Source organism: Panthera tigris, chromosome D2 (assembly GCF_018350195.1).
Source record: "Panthera tigris isolate Pti1 chromosome D2, P.tigris_Pti1_mat1.1, whole genome shotgun sequence".
NCBI classification, from domain to species: Eukaryota; Metazoa; Chordata; class Mammalia; order Carnivora; family Felidae; genus Panthera; species Panthera tigris.
Window position 1 is genome coordinate 44202255 of NC_056670.1, and position 23920 is coordinate 44226174.

Here is a 23920-nt window from a genome sequence, read left to right on the forward strand (position 1 = left end):
CCCTGCGAAGATTACTCAGCTCTGGGCTCTTCACTTGGCTCCTGCTGCCTCCTCCAAGAGGGGACCCTTCCACCCCGACACTCACTCATCTCAGCCAGGCCTGAGTCCCCAGGTCTCTACAAGATTTGCCTTTTTGGATTTTTAAAGTATTTATACTTCAATAAAAAAGTTTATTATCAGGACGCCTGGGTAGCTCAGTTGGTTAAGCGTCCAATACTTGGTTTCGGCTCAGGTCATGATCTCACAGTTTGTGAGTTTGAACCCCTCACCAGGCTGTGTGCTGACAGCGTGGAGTCTGCTTGGGATCCTCTCTCTCCCTCTCTCTGTATGTCCCCCAACATAAATGAATAAAAATTTAAAAAATTTATTATCAAAGGCAAGAAATAAACAAAATGCCTTGTGATGTGATCTCACCCTGATTGTGTGATATCCTGGCACATCCTCAGCTTATTCATCTGTGGAGTGGGTGACCAGCCTTGGTTCTGGGAGGGGGGTGGTTGTGAAGATGTGATGGACTCATGTGGGCTGAATCTGAGGGCAGGGCACCCCATGGAAAGGGTGAAGCTGGGCGCCACTGGGCAACCCCGGGCATCATTGAGGGAGCAGAGGCTGTTCTTGATGAGCTCGGGGAAGAGAGAGAGCCTTGTCAGAGGGGAGGACAAAGGCTCCTGTCCAATGTCCAGGAGGCCAAGCACAACAGTCTCCCCTGAAATACACATATACACACACATTCACACTGACACACACTCTCATGCGCATGCGCGCGCGCGCACACACACACACACACACACACACACACACACACTTTCACACATGTATACTACCATCATCAAACCTTCTGTGGACAGATACCCAGGGACCTGTATCTGAGGGAGCCCGCAGGACCAAGCAACTGGGCATGTGCACTCCCCGCTCCGCTACTTAAAGGTGGGGACAGACCCCGTGGCTGTGAGTCGCCATAGCTGTGACACTCGTTCCTTTGTGCTTCACTGGACACAGCAGTCATCAGCTCGAAGAGCAGCTCCAGGCTCGGTCCATGCTGGATGCAGGAACAGGCAGTCAGCCAATCAAGCAGGGATGCTAAGGAAGGAGGAAATTTGGGAGACGGGGCACAGCTAATATCCTGAGCACCTTGTGCCCTTGACTTCTCTGTGGGCTTGAGAAAGGACGGCCCTACTTCAGGATGAACCCTCCTTCAGGGCCCAGAACCCAGGAGCCCAGCTGTGTGGCCACCCCAGCTTCACCCAGCAGGTGGGACGGCTACCAGAGCAGCACTTCCAGCCTGGACCAACCTCTACCCATCAGTCCCACGGTAAGCCAGAGGCCAGCATGTGCACACACAGAGCCTCCCCTCCCCTCACCCTGGTCTCCATGTTGGGAACACACAGGGGCTTTGACAGGGAGATAGAAATGGCCTGAGCTCTACTGTGGGATCTTGGGCATGTTACTGGACCTCTCTGAGTCTATCCCACAAAGAGGACAAGGAAGACAGTGTAGGGAATGTCTTTCCCTGTGGAGTCATTCGAGGAACAGAAAGGCCAGCCCTAAAGGACAAGGGGCTGGAATGGCCCAGATCTGTCCTTGGCTGCATCCATTCTTTTCTGAGGGTGGTTGGATGTCCCATGAAGCCTTCCAGAGAGGAAGGCATACCCTAGGTCTCTGGATTTGTCCAGCCCAGAGTGAGGTGTTAGGTGCCTTCTGTTGCGTCCAAGATCCTGCCAGGGCCCCAGGACCATAGCCCCCAAACCCACTGTTAACTGGGGAGGGCTGGCCCTTAGGACCCTGGGATGCAGGCCTATATCCTGGATAGGATGGAAAGGCTCTGTAGCTATAGGAGGCAAGGCAGAGACTAACTTGTCCTCCTTCCCAGGAAAGGAGCTAGGGCAGAGGGGTCTTTAAAGCCCTTTGTACTGGCCTATAGGGTCATGACCTCCCTGAAGTGACCCTGGGAGACTTAAGTGTTCTTTTTTTTTTAGTTTATTTATTTATTTAAGTAATCTCTACACCCAACATCAAACTCATGACTCCGGGATCAAGAGTCATATGCTACTCTGACCGAGCAAGCCAAGTGCCCCGTAAGCTTTCTTTTTAAAGGGAAATTCCTTTCCTCTCTCCCATGCCAGGCATCAAACTCAGCCCCATTCCATTATACTGTGGCAGTCTTTGAGGCTGGGGGTCTTGAGGAGAGGGGCTCTACCCAACTCCACCACCCCAGAGTCTACAGGGCCTAGAATACCATTGCGGACCATCTTGAGTGCTTGGGTCAGGGCCACATAGTGGAGAGAAAGCCACCCAGGGGATGGCTCTGCCTTCTCCCCAAGGAAAGGTAGACTTACTCCAGCTGTGTTCCTCCTTGTCAGACATGTGTCTGTCTGTCCGACCAGCCTCCAACAGATGATCCTAGAATCCTTGTGCCTCTGTGTCATGGTATAGGAGCTTGAGCTTGACTTTAGAGAGATCTGAATTTCCACTCTGGTTCAGCCACTTCCTAGTAGTGTGGCAAGTGGCTGTGCCACTCTGAGCCTCAGTCTCCCTAACCACCCTATGGGAACCCTAACCCTTCTTTCTCGGGGTTATTTGAAGATGACAGGATAACGTGATGCTCTTATTTCTCTGCCTCTCCGCAGGCAGCCAGGGCTCAGGCTGCTGCCTGGATCCCTTTCCCCACAGTTGATGTTCCGGACCATGCCCACTACACCCTGGGCACAGTGATCCTGCTGGTGGGGCTCACGGGGATTCTGGGCAATCTGATGGTCATCTATACCTTCTGCAGGTACCTGGTTGGTGGGCATGGGCACTGAGGGCAGCTGGCCATGCAAAGACAGGGCAGGAATTCTAGTGCCAGTTCTGCCAGGGCTCCGTTGAGCCTGGGTGGGGACACCACGGCCAAGCCCTCAGTGGTCTCAGGGCAGGCCTCCATCTTCCAGCTCAGGGAAGGGGCCAAAGAGTAGTCCAGGGCAACTTGAGTGGCACATGCCAATGGGCCCCAGGCATAGTTTCTGTAAGACAAATGTCCCTACAATACCCGGGCCTCTGTCCATTCTACCCTGCTCTCAGCTTACCTCCATGTCACCTGCCCCAGTGGGTATCCTTCCTCTGCCTCAAAAAGCAGCCCAGGCAACAGGATCCTTAATCCTCAGGACTCTCAGCAGCCACCCTTGGAAACCACCCCCAGCTTCTTTCCCCACTTGCCCCATTCTTGGGCTGAATGGTGAGACAGGAGGTGAAGAAGTGAATTTTGACCCTACTACCTATTAGCTGAACCGACTTTGAACAAGTCACTTATCCTCTGGGAGTTCGTTTTTCTTGTTGGCAAAACGGAGTTGTGATTGATTTCACGGAGTCAATGTGATGGTTAAGTAAATCTACGCCTCTGCAGTGCCCATCAAATAAGTGTTTGAATCCTGGCAGTGCCACTTTATTGAGCCTTGTTATCTGGAAGAAGCCACTTCCTGGGTGGGAACCTCCGTGTTCCCATCTGGAAAAGAGGGAGGGGATAGATGCAAAGATGGATAATTATGGGAGAGAAGTCTGTGAAAGTGCCTGACCTGTAGGGCACAGCCTGGGCCATCCCCGAGGGTGAAGACTGCAGAAATACTGAAATGAGGGGGACAAGGAGGGGCACCTGAGGAGGAAGATGTGAGAAGCTCCGCGGGAGAAGCCACTTGGGAGAACTTGGCCTGGAGGGGTTCAGAGGAATGAGGGATGTGTCCAAGGAGAGAGTGTGGGTCATGCAGAGGGTTCCAGAAGGAGAGAGGAGGAAACAGATGAGCCCTAGAGCTAGCTCCTGCTTCTGCTGGGCTGCACGACACTCTGGGAGTGGTATTGCTTTCCATACAGGGCAAGAGTTGCTGTCTTTCAGGGGACCTCACTTCTTTGTCCACACTGTCAGGCTCCAGAGCTGTCTGGCTGGTGCTGGCTAGGCAGCAAGACGGATTATGGCCCAGTGGCTGGTGACTGTACATGTGCACATGTGTGTGTGGGCACGCGTGTGTGTGTGCACATGTAGTTCAGGGAAGTTCCCCAGCAGAAGCACCTCCTGACAGCTTCTGACCCTCCACAGGAGCAGAGGACTCAGGACACCTGCCAACATGTTCATTATCAACCTCGCGGTCAGTGACTTTTTCATGTCCTTCACCCAGGCCCCTGTCTTCTTCGCCAGCAGCCTCCATAAGCGGTGGCTCTTCGGGGAGGCAGGTAGACGTTCAGGGTTCCCTTATGCTGGAGGGAGGAGGAGGGTTGTGGCGGGCCATGCCCACAGTGGAGGGTGGCCTTGGACAAGGAGGTGATCTGCTCTTCCTGGGCAGAGAATGGGTGGCCGCCCTCAATCCTATGAGTGAGCAAGAGGGAAAACTCAGCTTCTGGGCCAGATGTGGCAAGTAGCCAGGTTGGAGAGGGGCTCAGGGCTGCTTTTCTGGAGAGAAGGCAGGAGCTGAGTATGTGACATCCTCAGACGCTCCCTCCCCTGGGGTACCTCATGGGCTCCTGCCAAGATCTGAGGTCAGGGAGCTGTGCCCACAGGCTGCGAGTTCTATGCCTTCTGTGGGGCTCTCTTTGGCATCACCTCCATGATCACCCTGATGGCCATTGCTCTGGACCGCTACCTGGTGATCACGCACCCACTGGCCACCATCGGGGTGGTGTCCAAGAGGCGGGCGGCGCTTGTCCTGCTGGGCGTCTGGCTCTATGCCCTAGCCTGGAGTCTGCCACCCTTCTTTGGCTGGAGTAAGTGGACTGGGGGAATCGGGAGAGGGGAAGATAAGCTGGGAAGGGCATGTTCAAGGGGCAGGTTGGTAGACTCGGGGTGGCCAGCTGGCAGGTGGGGCCAAGGGAGTGCTTGAGGCTCAAGGCAGATGGATATTCAGGGCACACAACTAGCAGCAGGGAAAACTGATGTGCCATCAGCAATCAGAGCGTGACCTGGGTCCCTCTCTCCCAGTACAGGGGAAGACCACGTGGCTCTTGGGTGGTGGGAAGTGACAGGTGTATCCAATGCTGAGTTGCAGAGTCAGACACGCAGGCCTTGGGGTATGGGGCTTGAGAGGGTAGGAGAGTTAGCAGGAAGGCACCCACCTTTCTGTGGCAGGATCGAGCACCTGGCCAAATCTGGTGGAGTGAGACCCTGGGGCTATGGTGAGGTCTCTGTTCCAAACTGGCAAAAATGGGCAGCAGTGGGCTTTGCCTGCTAGAACTGGCTTGGAAAGCTCTCCTCCAGGTGCCCTGCTTTCCGCACTGAACTGGGAAGGGCAGGGCTTGGGACCAGTGTTCAGGGATCCCAGACCCCACCTCCAGAGCCCCTGCTGGAGGAGGAGCCTGAATCACACTACCCTGAAGGCTGAGCACCTGCCCCCCACCCCGGATTCCAGGCGCCTACGTACCAGAGGGGCTGCTGACCTCCTGCTCCTGGGACTACATGAGCTTCACGCCATCAGTTCGAGCCTACACCATGCTGCTCTTCTGCTTTGTGTTCTTCTTGCCCCTGCTGGTCATCATCTACTGCTACATCTTCATCTTCAGGGCCATCCGGGAGACAGGCCAGTAAGAGCTGGGTGCGAGGAGGGGCTGGATGGGAGGGTAGCCATACCCCTTTCCAGGGTGCCCCTACCCTGCCCCCAGGCTCACATGTGCACCCACCCAGGACATTCCCAGCTCCAGGTGGGCAAAGACAAGCTGAGCACATGTGCGTAGTAGATGGGATGTCTAGAGATGAGAGCAACCTGGGTGCTTAGAGGAGTCTCGGAAGATGGGGACTTCTGAGGAGGGGACCGTTAGGCTTGGTCAGGAGGTCTGTGGGGGTAGAGAAGACATCACAGGGGGAACCACAGGGAGGCAGCTTAGGCTGGATGTGGTGGAGAACTTTTTGGGAGTCAGGGCTTCCTGCATTGGAGGGAATGTCCAGGCAGCCTCCCCCACAGTGGCCATGATCATGGCACTCACTGCATCCAGAGTGGGGTCAGACTCAGACTTTGCACGTGTCCTAGGGCTCTCCAGACCTTCAGGGCCTGCGAGGGCGGTGGTAGGTCCCCCCGGCAACGGCAGCGGCTGCAGAGAGAGTGGAAAATGGCCAAGATCGAGCTGCTGGTCATCCTTCTCTTCGTGCTCTCCTGGGCCCCCTACTCCATTGTGGCCCTGATGGCCTTTGCTGGGTGAGCAGTGCCCAAGGGGCTGGGGCAGGGGGAGGGAGGAGGGTAAGGGGACCCTCCTCAGTCTAAGCCCAAGCCAGCCATCCCCACAACCGAAGTCAGTCCTCAGAACTTTGTTCATTCTCCCCGGGCTGTAAGGTTCCCTGCAGGAGATGGGCCCACCCGCTCCTGGAGGCACTGGAACACATACCAGGTTAGGGGTGCGGGGAGCTCTGGACCACAGTGGATTTGACCTGAGGGCCTACAAGGGCTACTAGGTCCTGCCAGATCCCACAGGAACACTTGACTCTCCCTGAGTTTCTGGCTTCCTCTTCACCTGTGGACACACAGCCAGGAGAGCCGCTCACCCCCTGCCTGCTTGTCGTTTGTGGCTAGAGTCTGGGGACCTTGATGTCCACAGCAGCATGGACATAGGCCAGAATGCAGAAGCACTTTGTGACAGTGATACTTATTAATCCTGGGACGTGTTTGGGTATGAGACCTCCTTGTGCAGGAATGGCCTGGTCCTCCCTAAAGCTCTCTGGTGAAATCACTCTAAGGCAGCCAGGGAAGCAGTGGGTCTCAGGGTTGGGTGGGGTGGGGGAGGAGATGGGCGGAGGGCCAGAGTCACTGGGGGTGGGGAGGACTTATTGCCAGCAGCACAGGCTCCAAGCTATAGTGGACCTGGCGGAACCTCCCAACCTGGCACATCTTCCTCTCAGCCGCCCTCCCTCAACTGCTCCCCTGGTTCCCGCTCACCTCCAGTCAGAACGCTCCCTGCATGGCAGTCCCTCCTGGGGGGCTGATGTGGCTGTGTTGGTTTGGGCCAGGTTGGGCTGTGCCCTGCAGGGCCTGGCCTAGAGGAAGAAGGTTCCTGAGTGGGAAGGTGGGCTGTGGAGGCTCTAGGAGGGCCAGCTGGCAGGGGGACCACTGCTTCTCTGTCCTAGGTACGCGCATGTGCTGACACCCTACATGAACTCGGTGCCAGCTGTCATCGCCAAGGCCTCTGCCATCCACAACCCCATCATTTATGCCATCACCCACCCCAAGTACAGGTGCGGCCCTCCTCCGGGACCCAGCCCCAGGTCTCCAGACCCACCCTCATGGTCACAGAGGGCCTGAAGCAGTGAATGGGGGCAGAGGCCAGCCATCTTTCCTATCTCTCGTATATGTGGGGACCTCTAGCAGCTGGGAGCAGCCAGTGACAATAGGTGGGGTCTGGAGCTGCTGTCCACCCCCCTACCCACTGCCCCAGTTTCCCAGGGGGCTCAGCTTGGAAGGACATCAGAGCTCCCTGGGCAGTGTCCAATCCTGACTATGGAATTTTTGGAGCCAGGGCCCAAAGGCAGCAAAATGGCCAATAAGCAGTGATACCCGCTAGAAAGAGAAGCCCCCAGAGAGCAATGTCCTAGAGAGACCACAGTCGGGAGAGTTCAAGGGCCCTAGCAGAGGCCTGGGACTGGTTCTGGCCCAGAGCCTTCTCTGCTGATAGAATCCCGGCATAACTGGCCTCTTGCATGAGGAAGCCTTCAGTGCTTTCTTTTGCCTGGTGGTGTCAGTAACTCCCCACCCTGCTGAGGCCAGCTGCAGGCTCAGAGGAGCGTCCCTGGTCCCCATTGGAAGAGATGTGCCTTGGGCCAGCCACGTGAGAGCTGAAACCAAGCACCTTGCTGAACCTACTACCCAAAGCCTCTCCCTCCATGCCCATGGCCTCAGTGTCTGTCCATCCCCAACACTATGAGCCTGTCAGTCTCTTTCACCCCAACATCTGTCTGTCCTTCCTCATCACCTCCTCTGACTGCCAGTGTCTTTTTGTCCATCGCCATCACCCTATCAATTGTCTATCCTCATAACTACAATGTTTGAAACTCCCCTATTTCCCCAGTGGCTTTCTCTCCACTCCCATTAGCCCTGTATCAGTCTGTTGGTCCACCCCCATCTCCTAACCAGATGTGTTGTTCTTGCAGAATGGCCATTGCCCAGTACCTGCCCTGCCTGGGGGTGCTGCTGGGCGTGTCGGGCCAGCGCACTGGCCCCTATGCCAGCTACCGCTCTACCCACCGCTCCACACTGAGCAGCCAGGCTTCGGACCTCAGCTGGATCTCCGGACGGAGACGCCAGGCATCCCTAGGCTCCGAGAGTGAGGTGGTAAGAATGCTGGGCCCTTGCTGGCTAGCACCTTGCCCTCCTTTCCTCAACCAGGCCAGCCTCAGGCCTCTGGGCAAGGCTGCCTCTGAGACTCAGGGACCCTCAGGGACCCTGAGGACCCTGGGATGTGGTCAGGAAGAGCCCCTCACAACTGTTCCATGGCTTTCCCTTGCACCATCCGCCCCTGACAGGCAGAGACCCTGGTGAGGCAATGCATTGGCCCAAGGTCACCCAGGAGCAGGGCCAGGACTGAACATGCATCTTCCAACTCTAGGCCATCTCTCTTCCATGCTGGCATTATTCTAGGAGCTTAGAGCCACAGCTTGAAAAGACAGGCATTTGTGGCCCTAGAGGGGCCTCCCAAGAGATAGGCAGGAGCTAGCTGTCCCCAGGAGAGCCTTCTGTGCTGTGGGCTCCTGTCTCCCAGCCACACCTGGGCTTCTCCATCACTGTAACTACAGGGCCCACCATGGGCCTCACCAAGAATCGCCACCGACCTTTTGCCACTGCTTCCATCCCTGGAGGTCTCTGTTAAGGGGCTGAGGGAGGAGCTGCCAGCAGTCCCTGCCTTGAACCACTGTAGTGCACGACATCAAAGAGTGAAGACAGACCCATCCCACATGCTTAGGAAGACACACAAGTGCACACACACACACACACACACGCGAACACATGCACTCAGAATTTGCAGGGATTTGGTGACCAGCAAGCCTACAGTATCACAGACCCTGCCTCAGTGAATATCTGTGTGGACGACGGAGAGACACTTGGCTGGGGAAGAGGGCAAGAGCAAGACTCTGGAATGTCCCTCTCACCTCATAGTGACTCTCTCACCTTCCCCAGGGCTGGATGGACACGGAGGCGGCAGCTGTGTGGGGGGCTGCCCAGCAAGTGAGTGGACGGTTCCCCTGCAGTCAGGGCCTGGAGGACATGGAAGCCAAGGCCCCTGTCAGGCCCCAGGGACGAGAAGCAGAGACGCCTGGGCAGGTGATTGGGCCCGGCACCTGCCAGTCTATAAGGGGGTGGGAACAGGGGGCAAGTAGCCCAGGGAGTGGCCTGGAAAGGGGAGCTGTTCTTGTGGGCGGGCCCAGTGCCCTCTGGGAATCACTCCCTCCCCACCCAGATTTCCCTTGCCTGCCTGGGGTGCCTGGGGGTCTCTGTGACTCCAAGATGCTCCGAGCACGCCTGAATGTGGTCTGTGACTGTACCTGAGAGTGTCTGTGATTGCGTGACCCTGACTATGCACATGCATGGCAGGTGGTGGTAGCTCTACAGTGCTGTGATGATTGTATAGCTTGTGTGTGTAAGTATGTGTGACCGTGACAGTATGTGGTATGTGGTGTGCAGTGAGTCAGTGGAGTGTAACTTGTGCATGTGTGTGACCATGTGCACAGCACATATTCTCTGTCTCTGTGACACCACAGGGCATAGGACTGAGTATGCCCCAACCTGTCCGCTCTAAACTGCGTGTGACCACGCTGTCTGCGTGACTGGAGGCTGGATGTACCTGGGGGGTGGGTGTTGTAAGCTGTTATGTGCTCGCTGTGAATGCCCTGAGATTAGGATGTCACCCAGAATACTTGTGGCTATTAAAAGAAGGCCAGCTGTCAGCCCAAGTGCCTATGGAACGGAATGTCGATGGCGATTAGAGAAGGCCATATTCTGGAACGCTGGAAATGCCGTGTGCACAGGCCCCGAGGCTACCCTTCCCCCTCAGCTGACAGCTCTCTACCCAGCCCCTCTGTTCACACTGGTGCAACACCCCCAGCTCCTGGGATCTCTTGGGCTTCCCTAGCAAGCCTAAGACCATGTCCTGCCTTACGTCCCCAAAGCTGCCCCCTGGATGTCCCAGAGAGGGGGAGCCCTGGGCTGCCCCCTGCAGTTGCAGAATCCCTGCCTCTCCTAGGAGCACAGCCCCCTCGATGCTCCAGCTCCAGGGATGACTCACCCCCCAGCCCTGACCCTGGGCACTGTGAACAGCCACAGAGGCCAGGACGGAGACAAGCAGTGAGGAAAGGCAGTGCGCCTGTCCTGGAGGGAATACTGGGCCGGGCTAGGGCACTGGGCAGGGAGGGACAGCATATCAGCCATCACCTAACATGTGTGATAAGCACTGCCATCAAGGTATCAGCACACAGGGTGCTGAAAGCAGAGGCAAGTCCCCAAGGCCTCCCCAGGAAAGGTGGAGGTGAAGCAAGGGTTGCCAGGCAGGATGGGGGTGATGTTGAGCACTCCAGGCCAAGAAAAGAGCCTGTGTGAACACAGTGGGGCCACTGGGGAGCTTGGCGTGTCCTGGAACAGAATGTTGCTCTGTGACCCAGGAGCAGCCAGAGGGACTCCGGGAGCTAGTGGTGGGGAGAGAAGAGGAGAAAAGAAGGGCAAGAGGTGGTAGGAACTGTGGGGAGGCCCAATCAGATACTGACCTGAGGGGTCTCTAGCCTTGACCCTGGGGGGATCAGGGAGCCCTTGGAGGACTTAGCTAGGGCTTTGAGGTAGGCTCGGTTGACCTTGTGGGGTGGTTGGGTTCCCTGCAGCGGCTGGAGAAGGACAGCTGGAATGTAATGAACGGGCAGGGAGAAGCCTGGAGGAAGCTGGTGCTGTAAGACAGGCAAGAAATGAGGTGACTGCGGCCGCAGGGCGAGAGGAGACGCAGGCCCCCCAGAGGGAGTAGAGGAAGAGGACAACTGGACGGTGGGGGGGAGGGGAGCTCAGTTCTGACTGACTGCAGGAGTCTGAGAGCCTAGGGGACGGCCCCGGGGGGAGGTCTTGCCGGTGGCCTTAGATATTGCAGGCTCCATCGTCCAGGCCACAATGTGGCCTCGGAGAAGGCCCATCCCCCAGCTAGGACACAACCTGGCCTCTCCATGAGACCGCACTTCACTGCTCGGTGACCCTAAACATGGAGGGTCACTGGGAGAATGCTCCCAGTGGGACACTCCTGGAGCTAAACCTATGTGTGCTGTTTGCTTTCAGACCAAAGGGCTGCTCCCCAGCCAGGACCCTAGGATGTAGGGTGCCTATTGGCTCACCTTTTCTTCTGGGACACATCCAGCTCCCTCACCTCCCCCTCATACACACAGACCCAAGATCACCCCATGAGCCTTCAGGCTTTGGAAGTGGCCCTGTCACCCAGGCTGTGCTGGATTCGGGGCCCCACACCCCAAAACACCTGCCCTGCCATGTGCTTGGCACCCACTTCTCATCTCAACAGCCTGCACCCCAGGCTCAGCCCAGGCCCTCCTACTTCCCGGAGTCATCTGCCTCTCCTCAAATGCTGTGTGCTGTGATTGTCCAGGCGATGACAATGGCGATGGCTCCGTGGGACACGCCAGCTAATTGCGAGCTGCCGCTGCACCCGGGCTGGGCATTTCACTGACGTGGGCAGGCCAGCACTGCATCTCCCGCGGCCAGCAGTTGAAGCCGAGCACAGACTTTCATGCGCCGGAATCTGTTCTTCACCGCTATCCCCTTTCTGCTTCCCCAGTGCTATTTCTGCCATGGCCCACCCTCTTGTGCACACATACATTTTCGGGCACACTCTTCTACCTGCACATGTCTGCATGCCCACCAAACACACGTGTGCACACACTGCACCTGTGGCGTGTCTCGAATCAGTGACCTAAGATCATCCCAGGGCTGTATCGCTCTGACAGCATATAGGAAAATAAAAAGCAGAGAAGCATGGTCTTCACCTGTTGGTGTCGCGATGGGAGAGAGACCCAGGGCCTGGCCTCTGACGCCCGCAGCATCTCTTTCTCCCCTCCCTCTGTCCCCCACCTTGCAACTCTCACTCCTGAAGCCTCCACCTCAAACTGCGAGGGGAAGAATGGAGGAGGGACAAAGACCAGGCTTGTCCCCACCCCCACTCCCCAGTGAGCTGCTGTTATCAGGAGGCGGTTCATGCCCAGCCTGTGGGCACCAGCTCCTCTCTGGCTGGGTCTCCCAGGGGAGGCAGACGGAGGGAGGCTGGCCTTCCCCTTTAAGAGCATCCTTCCCATCACCCCTCCCTTTCCCCAGAGGCAGCATCAGGCAGTGTGGGTGCCAGAGTCTAGAGAAAGAGCCTGCAGCTCCAGGTACTTCCTAGCCCAGGGCTTCCCCTCCCCCTACAGGGTGGGCTTCTTTCTTTCCCCACACTGGTCATACCTCGCTGCCGGGTCCTTTCCAGCTTGGCAGGACAGACCCCTCCTAGGAAAGGGGGTAAACCTGGAGGTGGGGATGGATGGGAGGGGGCCTGGGAGTGAGGTAGGGGATGGTATGGGGAGGGTGGGGTGCTGGCCATGAGCTTCCTGGACTTCCTGGCTTCCCGGGCCAGGCCTGGGCAGGGGGGCAGCCTGGGCTGTCTGATACCCAGCAGAAGAGGTGGTGTAATGGGGGAAAGAATACAGGTCCTTCTTTGGCGTCTTCCACTTGATATTCTTGTGAACTTGGGCAAATTACCAAATGTCCCTGTGATGTGGGGATGCTACCATGCATGTTGTATGTGCCAGGCCATGAGGTGGGGTGATGGCAACTGGGAATTCGTCACACCCCAGGCCCACTCTGAGTCTTCAGGGCCTAGCCAGGGCTAGAGCCTTCCCAGAGGGCCAAAGAACTGCCAGCCCTTTCACCTTCACCTTCCCTGAGCCTCAGTTTCTCCAATCAGAGCCAGTTTGGGCCTTGATCTATCTCCAGACCACACAGGGCCTGAAGTGTCTTCTGAGGAAGGGCTTCTGGAGGTATCTTGGCCCAAAGAACACACTGGCTGGAGTCCCAAGGGGCCTAGGCCCCCAGGTCCCCACCCAGAACACACTGTCTCTGGGTTACAAGCTAGACACACACCGCACGCACTTCCCCCTCCTTCTGCCTTCTGGCCCCACATCCCAGCAGCTGAGCAAATGGCATCTCCTCCCCTCCTCCCTACCCACTGCCATTCCAGTGCAAAGGGCATGGGGGCCTGGCGTGCGACATTGGCAGCTGGAGCTTTCCATGCTGCTGTCAAGTTTTCCAGAGCACAAATGAGACAGGAGAGCCAGGAATAACCTCTGGGCCCCTAGAGGGTCTGGAGGGTGTGGGCCTGCCTCAGACCTGCTTTCAGACCCTGTGCCAAGACACTGTGCCCTTCGCCCCCATGCCTGGCCTGGGAATCGGGAGGTGCCTGCGGCCATGGGGAACACATTATCTGGCACAAGCCCAGTAGAAATGAGCACCATTCAGGTGCTCCAGCATGGCTTGGGTCCACTCCCTGTGTGACCTTGGAGAAGGCACTTAACCTCTCTGAACCCTGGTTCCTGCAGGCCAAGGTGGCAGCCTCTCAGAATCTGAGGGGATAATGGCATGAGGGACCTGGAGCTGAGCTCAGCCAGGACCATAGACACAGTTATTATTTGATCATTTTTACGGCTGGACAACCCTGGACCAGTTGCCAGTCTCCTGAACAGAAGCTCTGTCCAGACCAGCTGGAGGCTCAGCTTGGTCCCAGGCTTTCTACTGGGTAAGCTTCAACCTCAGAGTCCTCACCAGGGAGCACAGGGCAGAAAGACACAAATTGCAAAGCCCCAGTCTTCTGGGCAAACGGGTGGGTTGAGCTGGGCCGAGAGAACACACATCTGGGCTCTCTAAAGGGCAGAGGGAGCAAGGAGGAGAGAGCATTATCACTAACCTGGCCAGTCCCCCATCCTGCCCCTTGGGGGGTGCTGGGTGCTGGACACCCCTCCCCAGGGGCAATATTAGCCGTGTGAGTCACGGTGGTAGGCTGCGGGCGGGCAGAGTGTAGGGTTACAGTCCATTTATGGGCGCAGCAGAGGGCAGATATCAGTGTCGATGGCATTCGTTCCCGGCTATTCTTAGGAGCCTCTCAGGAGCTCCACACAGCCTGGCCAGGCAGCAAGGGACGGAGCAGGCAAGGCTGGGGGTCGGGGGTAGGGGCCCAGGTATAGGCTGGGGAGGTGGGTGCGTGAGGGCCCTCTCATTCTTCTCTTCTCTTATTCACAGAGGCTGCCGCTGTCAGCACCAGCATGTCTTACAGCGTGACCCTGACCGGGCCTGGGCCCTGGGGCTTCCGTCTCCAGGGGGGCAAGGACTTCAACATGCCGCTCACTATCTCCCGGGTGAGTGTGCACTGCCCACACAGCCTGACACCCACAGGGGCGGGGCACACTCTGAGGAGGGTGTGTGCGCATCCCTCTGTTGTCCTCCCTGAGGCTCTCGGAGAGCAGAGCATGTCCCATCCCCAGACTTGGGGCTGGGACTGGCTCCAACTGGATACTGCCGGCCACAGGCCCTTGGTTTTGGCCATAGCTGTTGTCTACCTGAGCTCGCCAACCTGTTGTGAGTGTGAAACATGGGCAAGTGGTGGGTGTTTTGAGTCAAGAAGGAAAGGCCAAGTTCGCTGGGTAGGCAGGCTGGTGAACAGAGTATAGTGCCTTCCTAAGCCCTTCCCTGGGGAGGGTGGGCTCAAGGTGCTCCCCAGCCTGGACCATCTCCACGGAAGGGGGCAGCTGCTATGGGGAGAGAGCACTCCTAGCATGGAGAGGGCAGGTGACAGGCCAGCACATAGATAGGTGGGCAGACTGGTGACTTCAGCTGCCCTGCCCTTGGGGCTCAGGGCTAGGCTAGGCTGGTAACTGGGCTCCAGCATCCCCTTCATCCCAGGCCCCAGGTAACAGCCTCATCTCTACCCCCTTTCCTGGGCCTGCTGGGGATCTCCTACTGGTTTCCTCCCTCACCTGGCCGGGCCCCTACCCATTCAGCCACAGCTGCTCTGCCTACCTGTTTGACATTTTATTCCTCATGCTCAGCTGGGCAAATGGTCCACGTGTTCTGGAGTGTCTGTGGTCAGGGAACAACTTGCTGGGGATGTCACAGATCACTGGAGATTGTCTGAGTAGCTCTACTGCCTAGCCAGGAACACTCAAGTCCAGAGAGGCGATAAGCTAGATCTGCTTGGGAGAATCTGTCTTTGTTTTAACCACTGCTGTGTTCCCAGCACCTGTACCAGTGTCTAGAACACAGTAAGCATTCAGGCAACACTTGTCAAAGGACTCTCCAGCGAGTCTGGCTGAGCTGCGAGTCTCAGACCCTCTCTCCAGAGAGTCTGAAGGCTCTGAGGCTCAGGGTGGACTGTGAGATGTGGGAGGGCAAAGGCAAGCCCTGCCTGATGGGGTAGGGCTGAGGCTGAGCTCCTGTGCTGCTGGTGTGGGCACGAGGGGGCAGGCTGAGGTTCCAGGCTGTCACTGGAGTGTGATGCATGGGCCAGGGAGCTGGGACTGCTGCCCACCGGGGGACAGGGAGGCAGTGTCTTCTCAGGGCAGCAGAGCTCTGCTGTGGTTCTGGGGGTGGAGGGTGGGGGCGGGAAGGGAGGCACTGAGGTGGGCAGTCAGTGCTTGGCAGAGGGGACAGGGAGCCAGTGCTCCCATGGAGGAGCGATCCTGTTTGTGGAACTTGGTGTGGGTATTTGGGGGGGATGCGAAGAAGGAGAAGCCCCATTCAGGGGTGACATAGGAACTTCATAATAGCTATAAAAGCCACACTCCTCCAGCGGGGGGCACTGGACCAGCTCTAGTCCCAGGAAATGGCCATGTTCTCCATCCTGCCGGAGATCTTGTTCATCTGACCTGAGTCCCCACCCCTTCAGACCCACTGTCCCGGAAACCGCAGGGTGCAGTACCAAAAGGACACCCAGAGCCTTGGACACCCTGCCTGATGATGTGGTGATACATGGGCATTTGAGTCCCGGTGGACATGGCCCCTCCCCCACTGGACCCTGCACTGCTCTCAGGTGGTTACAGGTTTCCTGTATGTCCAAGGAGGGGTCGTCTACCCTCACTGTCATGGATCCACAGGCCTCCCATGCCTCAGACTGAGCCCACATCTCCCCCAGCCCTACAGTCCTCCAGGCCTCATGCTGGTGCTCCCTGCCCCATCCCTGCGGGTGGAAATTAGCCTCCTGTCGCAGTGGCACCCAGGATAGTCAATGACCTCACCCAGGATCTATGTACCACCTGGCCTCAGCCAGCCCAGGGCTTATATTGCAGCACAGAGGCCTTAAGCTAGACAGCAGGAAGAATGTCCTCACTGCAAGGAAAGGGTGTATTGGGATGTCATGGAGCCAATGACTAGGGGGACCTTTAAAAATAGAACCCGCTGCTCATGCAGGGCATCGGGGGATAGGTACAATGGCCTCTCAGCCTCCTTCAGAGCCATGCCCCAAGTCATCAAGGCTGGGAACAGGCTGGGATGGATGCTGGATCCTCCCCAGGGCTTAGAACCTCTTCACAAATTTCTCGGGTGGGCCACTGATATCCTGGGCTTGGGCATCCCAGGCTCAGTGCTACTGGCCAGGCAGGGCCCAAGACACTCCCACCAGGGCTGTGGTATTTCCTGCTGGGTCTCTCAAGGCCCTTCTGGACCAGGAACTTATTCCCCAGTGGGACGCAGGGCCAGCGGATGCTCCAGTGTCCTGGCCTGAGCCTTTGCAACAGGGCAGTGGTGGCGTATTGCAGCGGGGTAGGGATGGGGGCAGCAAAGGCAGGGCTCGCTCATTCTCGGCAGGGCTGACAGCCCTGGGCACCTGGACTGCGGTCCTGAGAGAGGTGGTTGGGCAGGCAGGCCTGTGATTACCGTCTCACTTCAGAGCGGGGCAAACCGAGGCTCGATTTGCTCAGGAGCTCTTGTGACCTTAGGAACCCCTAACTCCCTGGCCTGCCGCTCAGCCCTTTGGCTGGGGATTAGTAACAAAGTACTGAATGGGGCCTGTTCCCTGTCAGCTGTAGACACAGGCTGCTCCTCCTGGAAGAAGGCTGCCACCCTCACGCTGGGTGGTACCTCCAGTCCCCACCCGACCCTGCCCACCAGAATCAACCTTGGGGCTGTAGCAGCCCCCCTCCCTCGCCCGGTCTCCCTTCTGAGGATCCACAGAGAAGTGGGTTCAGGAGGGAGAATGGGAGGGTGGAGGGGAAATGCCTTTATTTATCCTGGACAGGTGCGGCTGGGCCTGCAACATGAGCTCCCCTCTCCCCCCGCCCCTCCATCCAACCGCAGCCAATTCTCCAGGAAGTGGGGGAGGGGTGGGAGCAGCCGCTAAGGAGCAGCTCCAAAGGCCCAGCCCATTCTGGTCCAAGAGCTGGGGCAGAGGCAGAGGCTGTGGTCTGGGGCCTTGTCCTTGGTGCGTCGTGCAGCCCTTGACTCTACTGAAGAAGTGTGTGTTTTTGTCTGGCTCTGCTGCTCACAGTTATAAAATTCTGTGCACCTGTTGTTCCACTGAGGTGGTGGTGAGGATGGGGGAACCGTGGGGCTGAGCCTGGACCCCGGTGGGGGGAGGGGGGAAGGATGCCTGGCTCTCTGCACCAAGGCCTCTATCTCTTACAGCCTTATTCGCTCGGCCTAGCAGGCTCTCCTGGGGCACCAGCCCAGAAGCCTTTGTTTCTTTGCTGTTTTTGGTTCCAGTATTTGTCAGATCTTCTAGCTACAGTGGGGACGTAGAGGACGGAGGGTCCCCTGGGAGGGGGAGGGGGACAGGCTGAGACTATTCTGGGGCAACTGTGCCGGCAATTCCTGGAATTTCGAGGCCATAGTTGCTGTTTCTTGGGTAGCGCCTAGCAGTGCTGACAGGCTGTGCTGTTTATAGCCACCCTGAAGGTCAGGCAAGCCTCCGGAGGGCTGCTGGGCGGCTGGCCGGGGCCTTCCCAGATGAAGGAATAGGGAAGATAACCAGACAGAGGCCCATGGCTGGGGAATGCATTCTTGGAGGTGCCCAGGCCCTGCTTCCCTCCCAGGTACTCAGAGATGTCTTTGACTCTGTGAGGGCCCTGAAGGGAATGGGCATGAAGCTGGCTGGGCCCTGAGGAGCAGACCCTCCAAAGCCTTGGGCCAGGACCTAGGACAAGGGCAACTTCATGGACAGCCCCCGGGGCTCCTCAGGCTTAAGCCACTGTAGGACAGCAGCAAGTGTGAGGAAGGCCGGGCTTCCTGAGTAATGCCTGCTAGGTCCCTCTGGGGCAGCCCTCCCACCTGGGAGATGTGTCCCCAGTTCCCTGACTCTCCGTCCCTCTCTGCACGGTCCCCCATCATCCAGAGACTGTCCATGATTGCAAAGGCCCCCTCACCGGAGGCCCTCACATTCCCAAACACAGCTTCTCCACCTCTTTGGAGCCAGGAAACACCTCTATGCTGGGACCATCCTAAGAGGCATGAAGTGGACTTTACCATGCCCTAGTGTTGTCTGGGGTCCACTGAGAGTGACACCTAGGACATCCAGGAGAGAACTGTGGGAAAAGAGGAGAAGAAGAGAGAGACTCAGAAGGTCCTGCAGGGAAGGGTGTGATCCGCAAGAGAGAGGACCAGTGACTCCTGGTTTTGGGTACAGGGAGGTCACTTGCATGTGTGGAGTGGTGGGGGCTGATGCTAGATGGCTGGGTGTGAGAGGGATGGGAGACAGTCAGAGGCAGGACCTGCTGGTCATTCTTGGAGAAGCCTGAAGGTGAAGGAAAGGAGAGACATGACAGGAGCTGGTTGGAGCAACTAAGGCAGGGAGATCCGTTTTTTAAAGTCTTAACTTCTTTTTAATTTTTTTTTTTTTTTTTTGAGAGACAGAGAGAATGCAAGCAGGGCAAGGGCAGAGAGACAGGAAGACACAGAATCCGAAGCAGGTTCCAGGCTCTGAGCTGTCAGCACAGAGCCCTATGCAGGGCTTGAACCCATGAACTGTGAAATCATGACCTGAGCCAAAGTCAGCCACTTAACTGACTGAGCCACCCAGGCACCCTAAAAGACTTAATCTTTAAAAAATATGTATGTATGTATGTATGTATTTAGAGAGAGCATGCAAGTGGGGTGGGGGGCAGAGAGGGAGGGAGAGAGAAAGAGAGTCCCAAGGAGGCTCCATGCTGACAGCATAGAGCCAGATGTGGGGCTCAAACTCATGAACTGTGAGATCATGACCTGAGCTGAAACCAAGAGTCACATACATAACCAACTGAGCCACCCAGGTGCCCCAAAAGAATTAATTTTTTTAAATGTTTATTTATTATTTTTGAGAGAGAGAGAGACAGAGTACCAGGGGGTAGGGGCAGAGAGTGAGGGAGACACAGAATCCGAAGCAGTCTCCAGGCTCCGTGCTGACAGCTCAGAGCCTGATGCGGGGCTCGAACTCACAAACCATGAGATTGTGACCTGACGTGAAGTCAGACGCTTAACTGACTGAGCCACCCAGGTGCCCCAAGACTTACTTTTTAAAAAAAAAAATTTTTTTTTAACGTTTATTTATTTTTGAGACAGAGAGAGACAGAGCATGAACGGGGGAGGGTCAGAGAGAGGGAGACACAGAATCCGAAACAGGCTCCAGGCTGTCAGCACAGAGCCCGACGCGGGGCTCGAACTCACGGACCGCGAGATCGTGACCTGAGCCGAAGTCGGACGCTTAGCCAACTGAGCCACCCAGGCGCCCCAAGACTTACTTTTTTAAGAGTAGTTTTAGGTTCACAGCAAAATTGAGTGGAAGGTACAGCGTATTCCCACATACCCCCAGCCCCACACATGCATAGCCTCCCCCTGTTATCAATATCCCCCATCTGTGTGACACATTTGTTACACACGATAAACCTATATTGGCACATCATTATCACCCGGAGTCCGTAGTCTACATCTGGGTTCACTCTTGGTGTTGTGCATTCTATGGGTTTGGACCAAGGTATAATGACATGGATCCACCATGTAGTATCATAGAAAATATTTTCACTGCCCTACAAATCTTCTCTGGGCAAGGAGAGGCTTTTTGAGCATAGACAAGACTCTGGCTTATCTATCAGCCAGGGTGTAGTTGGGGAGCGGGGTCATGGGGAGACAGATGCTTCCAGCTAGGGGATGAAGGATGGAGCGATGCCCCAGGGGAGGCCAGATGGGAAGGGAGCAGAGCATGGCGTGACAGTAATTTGATCACATAATGGTAAATGCACTTCGAGCTCCATGGGAAATCTCCTGGGGTGGTCAGCCTGGGTCGGTTGGGAGGAGATGCTGGAAGTTACACAGTACACAGCATCTACTACATACCCTTGCCCTCCCCTCCAGCCCCTGCCACACCTACACTGGCAGGGGCTGGTCGGGGGGCAAGCATACGTATCTAGAGGGAAAGAAGGCAGGCGCCTGTCTGGTTTTGAGCACTGAGAGTGATGGCTGAGCACTTCTGCAGAGCCCAGCTACCCCTCTGCTGCCAGGGAGCTAGGGAAATTAAAACCTTACATGTATGTGCCTGAGCCCTGGCCAGCGCCTTGCTTCTCTGGGACTGTGGACAGAACTTCCACTCTTCCAGCTGATGCTCAGGCCCCTCTAGGGACAGCAGGCTGGCTCAGGACTGGTCAGTTGGGGCTGGCCCCTTACACGCCACTCTCTGCCAGCCCCAGATCTTATTTCCCTGTGGGGACCAAGGAGGCAACTTCCCAGCCTCCACCCCTCTGGCACCCTTGGAGGATAGGGGTTAGGGGCCAGCCCCTGTACCCCCTCCACTGGGAGCTTCCCTGAAACTTTCTTAGCTCTGCACCTCCTTACAGGATAACCTGCTTAATTTTTTTTAATGTTTATTTATTTTTGAGACAGAGTCAGAACATGAGCAGGGGGGAGGGGCAGAGAGAGAGGGAGACACAGAATCTGAAGCAGGCTCCAGGTTCTGAGCTGTCAGCACAGAGCCCAACGCAGGGCTCGAACTCATGAGCTATGAGATCATGACCTAAGCCGAAGTTGGATGCCTAACCAACTGAGCCACCCAGGTGCCCCTACAGAATAACCTATTTAAAAATGTAATCCTCACAGAAATCCTGGGCGAAAGGCATTATTTGTGTCTTTACACAGAGGGCGTGGAGGCTGCTCCGTACCCTGAGGTCTGGCTCAGACCAGTCTGTGCTCTCTGCTTTACTGCCTCTCCTCAAGGCACCCACAGTTGCAGAGGCCACAGTTGCTCCCTGGCACCAGCTAGCCCTGTGTCCCCTGTCAGGTGCCCTAAACCACAGCCCAACAAAGAGGAAGGGCTCCCGTGAGGTGAGCCTGGGGGCAATTTTGGCCCCCAACCACCTAAAGCCTGTCCTAAGGAGCTTTTGAGACAGGCGGGTGCTCCTGGAGCTCGGCCCACAGCTGGGCCCTTACTTGAGAGGTAGCTGGTGATTGGGGATGACTGAAAAAGTGGAATGGGGACGAAACAGTGGTTATGAAGAGTTTTTCAAATGCTCAAAAGAGGATAGAAAGACTTCAAAGAAAAAAAAAAATCCTCCGAGGATGTAGTGGCTTTGGGTCCTTTGTAGGACAAGGATCGAAGAGAGAGGGGCAGAGTCAGACAAGAGCGACACGGGGCACACCGTGCCTGGACTGCAGGCTTCATGAGCCCTGGACTCCAGGCGAGGGTCCCAGGGTGGCCCCACCCTTTTGCAGGGCAAGCTGCTCCTAAGAAGGGCGTGGGGATCTGATGGCCCTTGGGCAGAGCAGGGGTGACTTCCTTAGGGTCCCTGCCTCTTCTCAGGAGACCCAGGCAGAGCCAGAAGATCGCCCACCTAGCAGAGAATTACAGCACCCTCCACCCCATCAACCCCAGGGGTCATGGGCCCTGCTCAGGGCAGCCAAAAGCCAGGCCAGCTGAGCCCTGATGAGCAGACACAGGTGCAGGAAGAGAGGCGCCAGGGCAGACAGGAGCCAGCTCGGCGCTCCCCTCAGGAAGTTTGGCTACTGACCAGGCCCTGGGGAGACTGAACATTTCCCAAGGAACAAGAATCACCTCAGTCTATACCTGAGGACGAAGGGGAGTCAGGCAGGACCAGGCAAGAGGATGGCGGTAGGAAGGTATGGTGTTACCCCACGCCCGAGGGTGACAGATGTCCTGAGGGCAACTCCGAAGGGAGGGCATTCCAGATAGTCCTACGGCTTGTCCTGGCCGATCTGGCCCCAGCAGCTCTTGGATGTCATTCCGGTGTCCTTGCTCACACCGGCTTCCATGAGCTTCTGGACACAGCTCCGGTCTTCCCTGGCAGGCATCATCTCTGCAGGCATGAGGCTTGCCCTTCTGTCTCGGGGTCTGTAGTGGCCCGACCTGGGAGTTCCTTGCTGCAGAGTAATGGCCCCCTTCTCTGTAGATGGTGAGAAGCATCTGGGGGAGCCCTGGTGTGGGCGTGTCTTGCTGTAGGGGAGCTCTGGTGTGGGGTGTTCTACTGTAGGGGAGCCCTGGTGTGGAGGTGTCCTGCTGTGGGGGATCCCTGTGGGCAGTCCACTAGGACAACAGAGGCATTGCACAATTCACCCTGAATGGAGACACACTGGTAACTGCTATTTTCTCTGAAATGCTTCCCAGCTAAGATGGACTGATGGATTGTCAGGGGGACTGACATGTGACACAGCAACTTGAACAAATGCTAAGGTAGAACCTCAGTGGTGGCTACGTGGGTGCTCACTGTAGAACTCTTCAGATGTCTATAAAAAAAAGTGTCTGGGATAGCATTGACCTGAACGTGAAGCCCGAAGGTGTACATAAAGGTGATTTTCTGCAGATGGGCCCAGCTGGGCAACTCAGCTTGCTCTCAGGAGTCCCCTCTTAGCCTAGAAAGTGTTTTCTTTTGCTCTGTTGTTTTTTACCCTTTGTTCAACCCAAATCAAAGGCAACAACATATTCCTGTCATCAGTAGAGGCTCCCTGCAGCCATGAATTTTGGGATATGGGATGTGTATTTTCAGAAAGCCCAAGTGGTTCCAAGATACCCCAGTGGGAGCCAGGAAGGCAGGCTGGACTTTGCAAACCAGACAACGTGGCTTCCTGGCAGTCTATGGGTTGTTTCTCTACTATCCTTGCCTCATCTCGGCAGATTTGGGGGTGAGGGGAGGCTACTCTGGGCATAGGGTGGTCAGTGTTTAAGAAAGTAGTACAATCCCTGGAGCTGAAAGAGTGGGTCCACAGTGGGGGCTCACCTGCTCTCCCTGCTATCACCAGGTTAGCACACACGCTTCCTGGCCTGCCCTGTAGAGCCCACTTGGGAATGGGCTGGAGACTGGTGACTGCAGGTGGCCCTGGTTTGGATAAAAGTTTCTTGTGAAAAGCCTGGTAGGAGGCTTCCCTCCATCTCTGGGAGCCCAGGACCTGGCCAGAGGCCCACCAAGACCTGGCACCCAGGGTGTGGGACTTTCCCTAGGTCCTTTCTGGACTCCTTCTAGGATGGTCCCCCAGGCCGGGGCCAGAAAGTAGCTTCTGCCAGCATTAGAAGCCAGCCTTGTCCCTGGGGTGTAGACACGGAAGTAACTGGGGTGTGCCCAGAGAAGCCAGGAAAGAAAGCTGGCTGGTGGGCATGTTGTGGAAGAAAAGCCAAGGGATATCCTCTAGTTACAACTTGGTGGGGGGTGGCTCCCAGAGGCTCCTCTTTCCTATGATGTCACTGGGGGCGAGGCCTTTATGGCATTCCACATGATGTCATGGGGGGGGCCTCCACATGATGTCATGGGGATCAAGTCATAAAGTCATTCTTTGTATTATCAGTAGAGGGTAGGGTTTGCATGGTATTTCATGTGGTGTCATGGGGGGAGGGTAGTTGGGGTAAAGCCAGTCTCCATGACATTCTATGAGACAGCTTTAGAAGTGGAGCTTGATCACATTCCTAATGTCCCTAGGGGCCAGCCATCAAGTTATACACCTAGGCCCTCCAGAATTTGCAT

At 56.6% G+C, this 23920-nt stretch overlaps 2 protein-coding genes across 4 annotated transcripts in view; both read left to right on the top strand.

The window, feature by feature from the left end:
• The first annotated feature begins 1183 nt into the window (after positions 1-1183).
• Positions 1184-11618, top strand: OPN4 (opsin 4). Its single transcript, XM_015542477.2, has 10 exons — positions 1184-1312; positions 2628-2773; positions 4064-4197; positions 4522-4725; positions 5367-5538; positions 5982-6146; positions 7070-7177; positions 8090-8270; positions 9114-9257; positions 11244-11618. Exons 1-10 carry the CDS (start codon positions 1184-1186, stop codon positions 11280-11282), a joined length of 1422 nt encoding a protein of 473 aa, XP_015397963.2. The 3' UTR covers positions 11283-11618.
• Positions 11619-13646: 2028 nt separating this feature from the next.
• LDB3 (LIM domain binding 3) overlaps positions 13647-23920 on the top strand; it is a 63929-nt gene continuing 53655 nt past the window's right edge. For all 3 annotated transcript variants that reach the window (XM_042961281.1, XM_042961282.1, XM_007093141.2), the window contains exons 1-2: positions 13647-14148; positions 14241-14356. In XM_042961281.1, the coding sequence (XP_042817215.1) occupies positions 14264-14356 (93 nt within the window). In that variant the 5' untranslated portion in view covers positions 13647-14148; positions 14241-14263. The remainder of the gene's footprint in view (positions 14149-14240; positions 14357-23920) is intronic.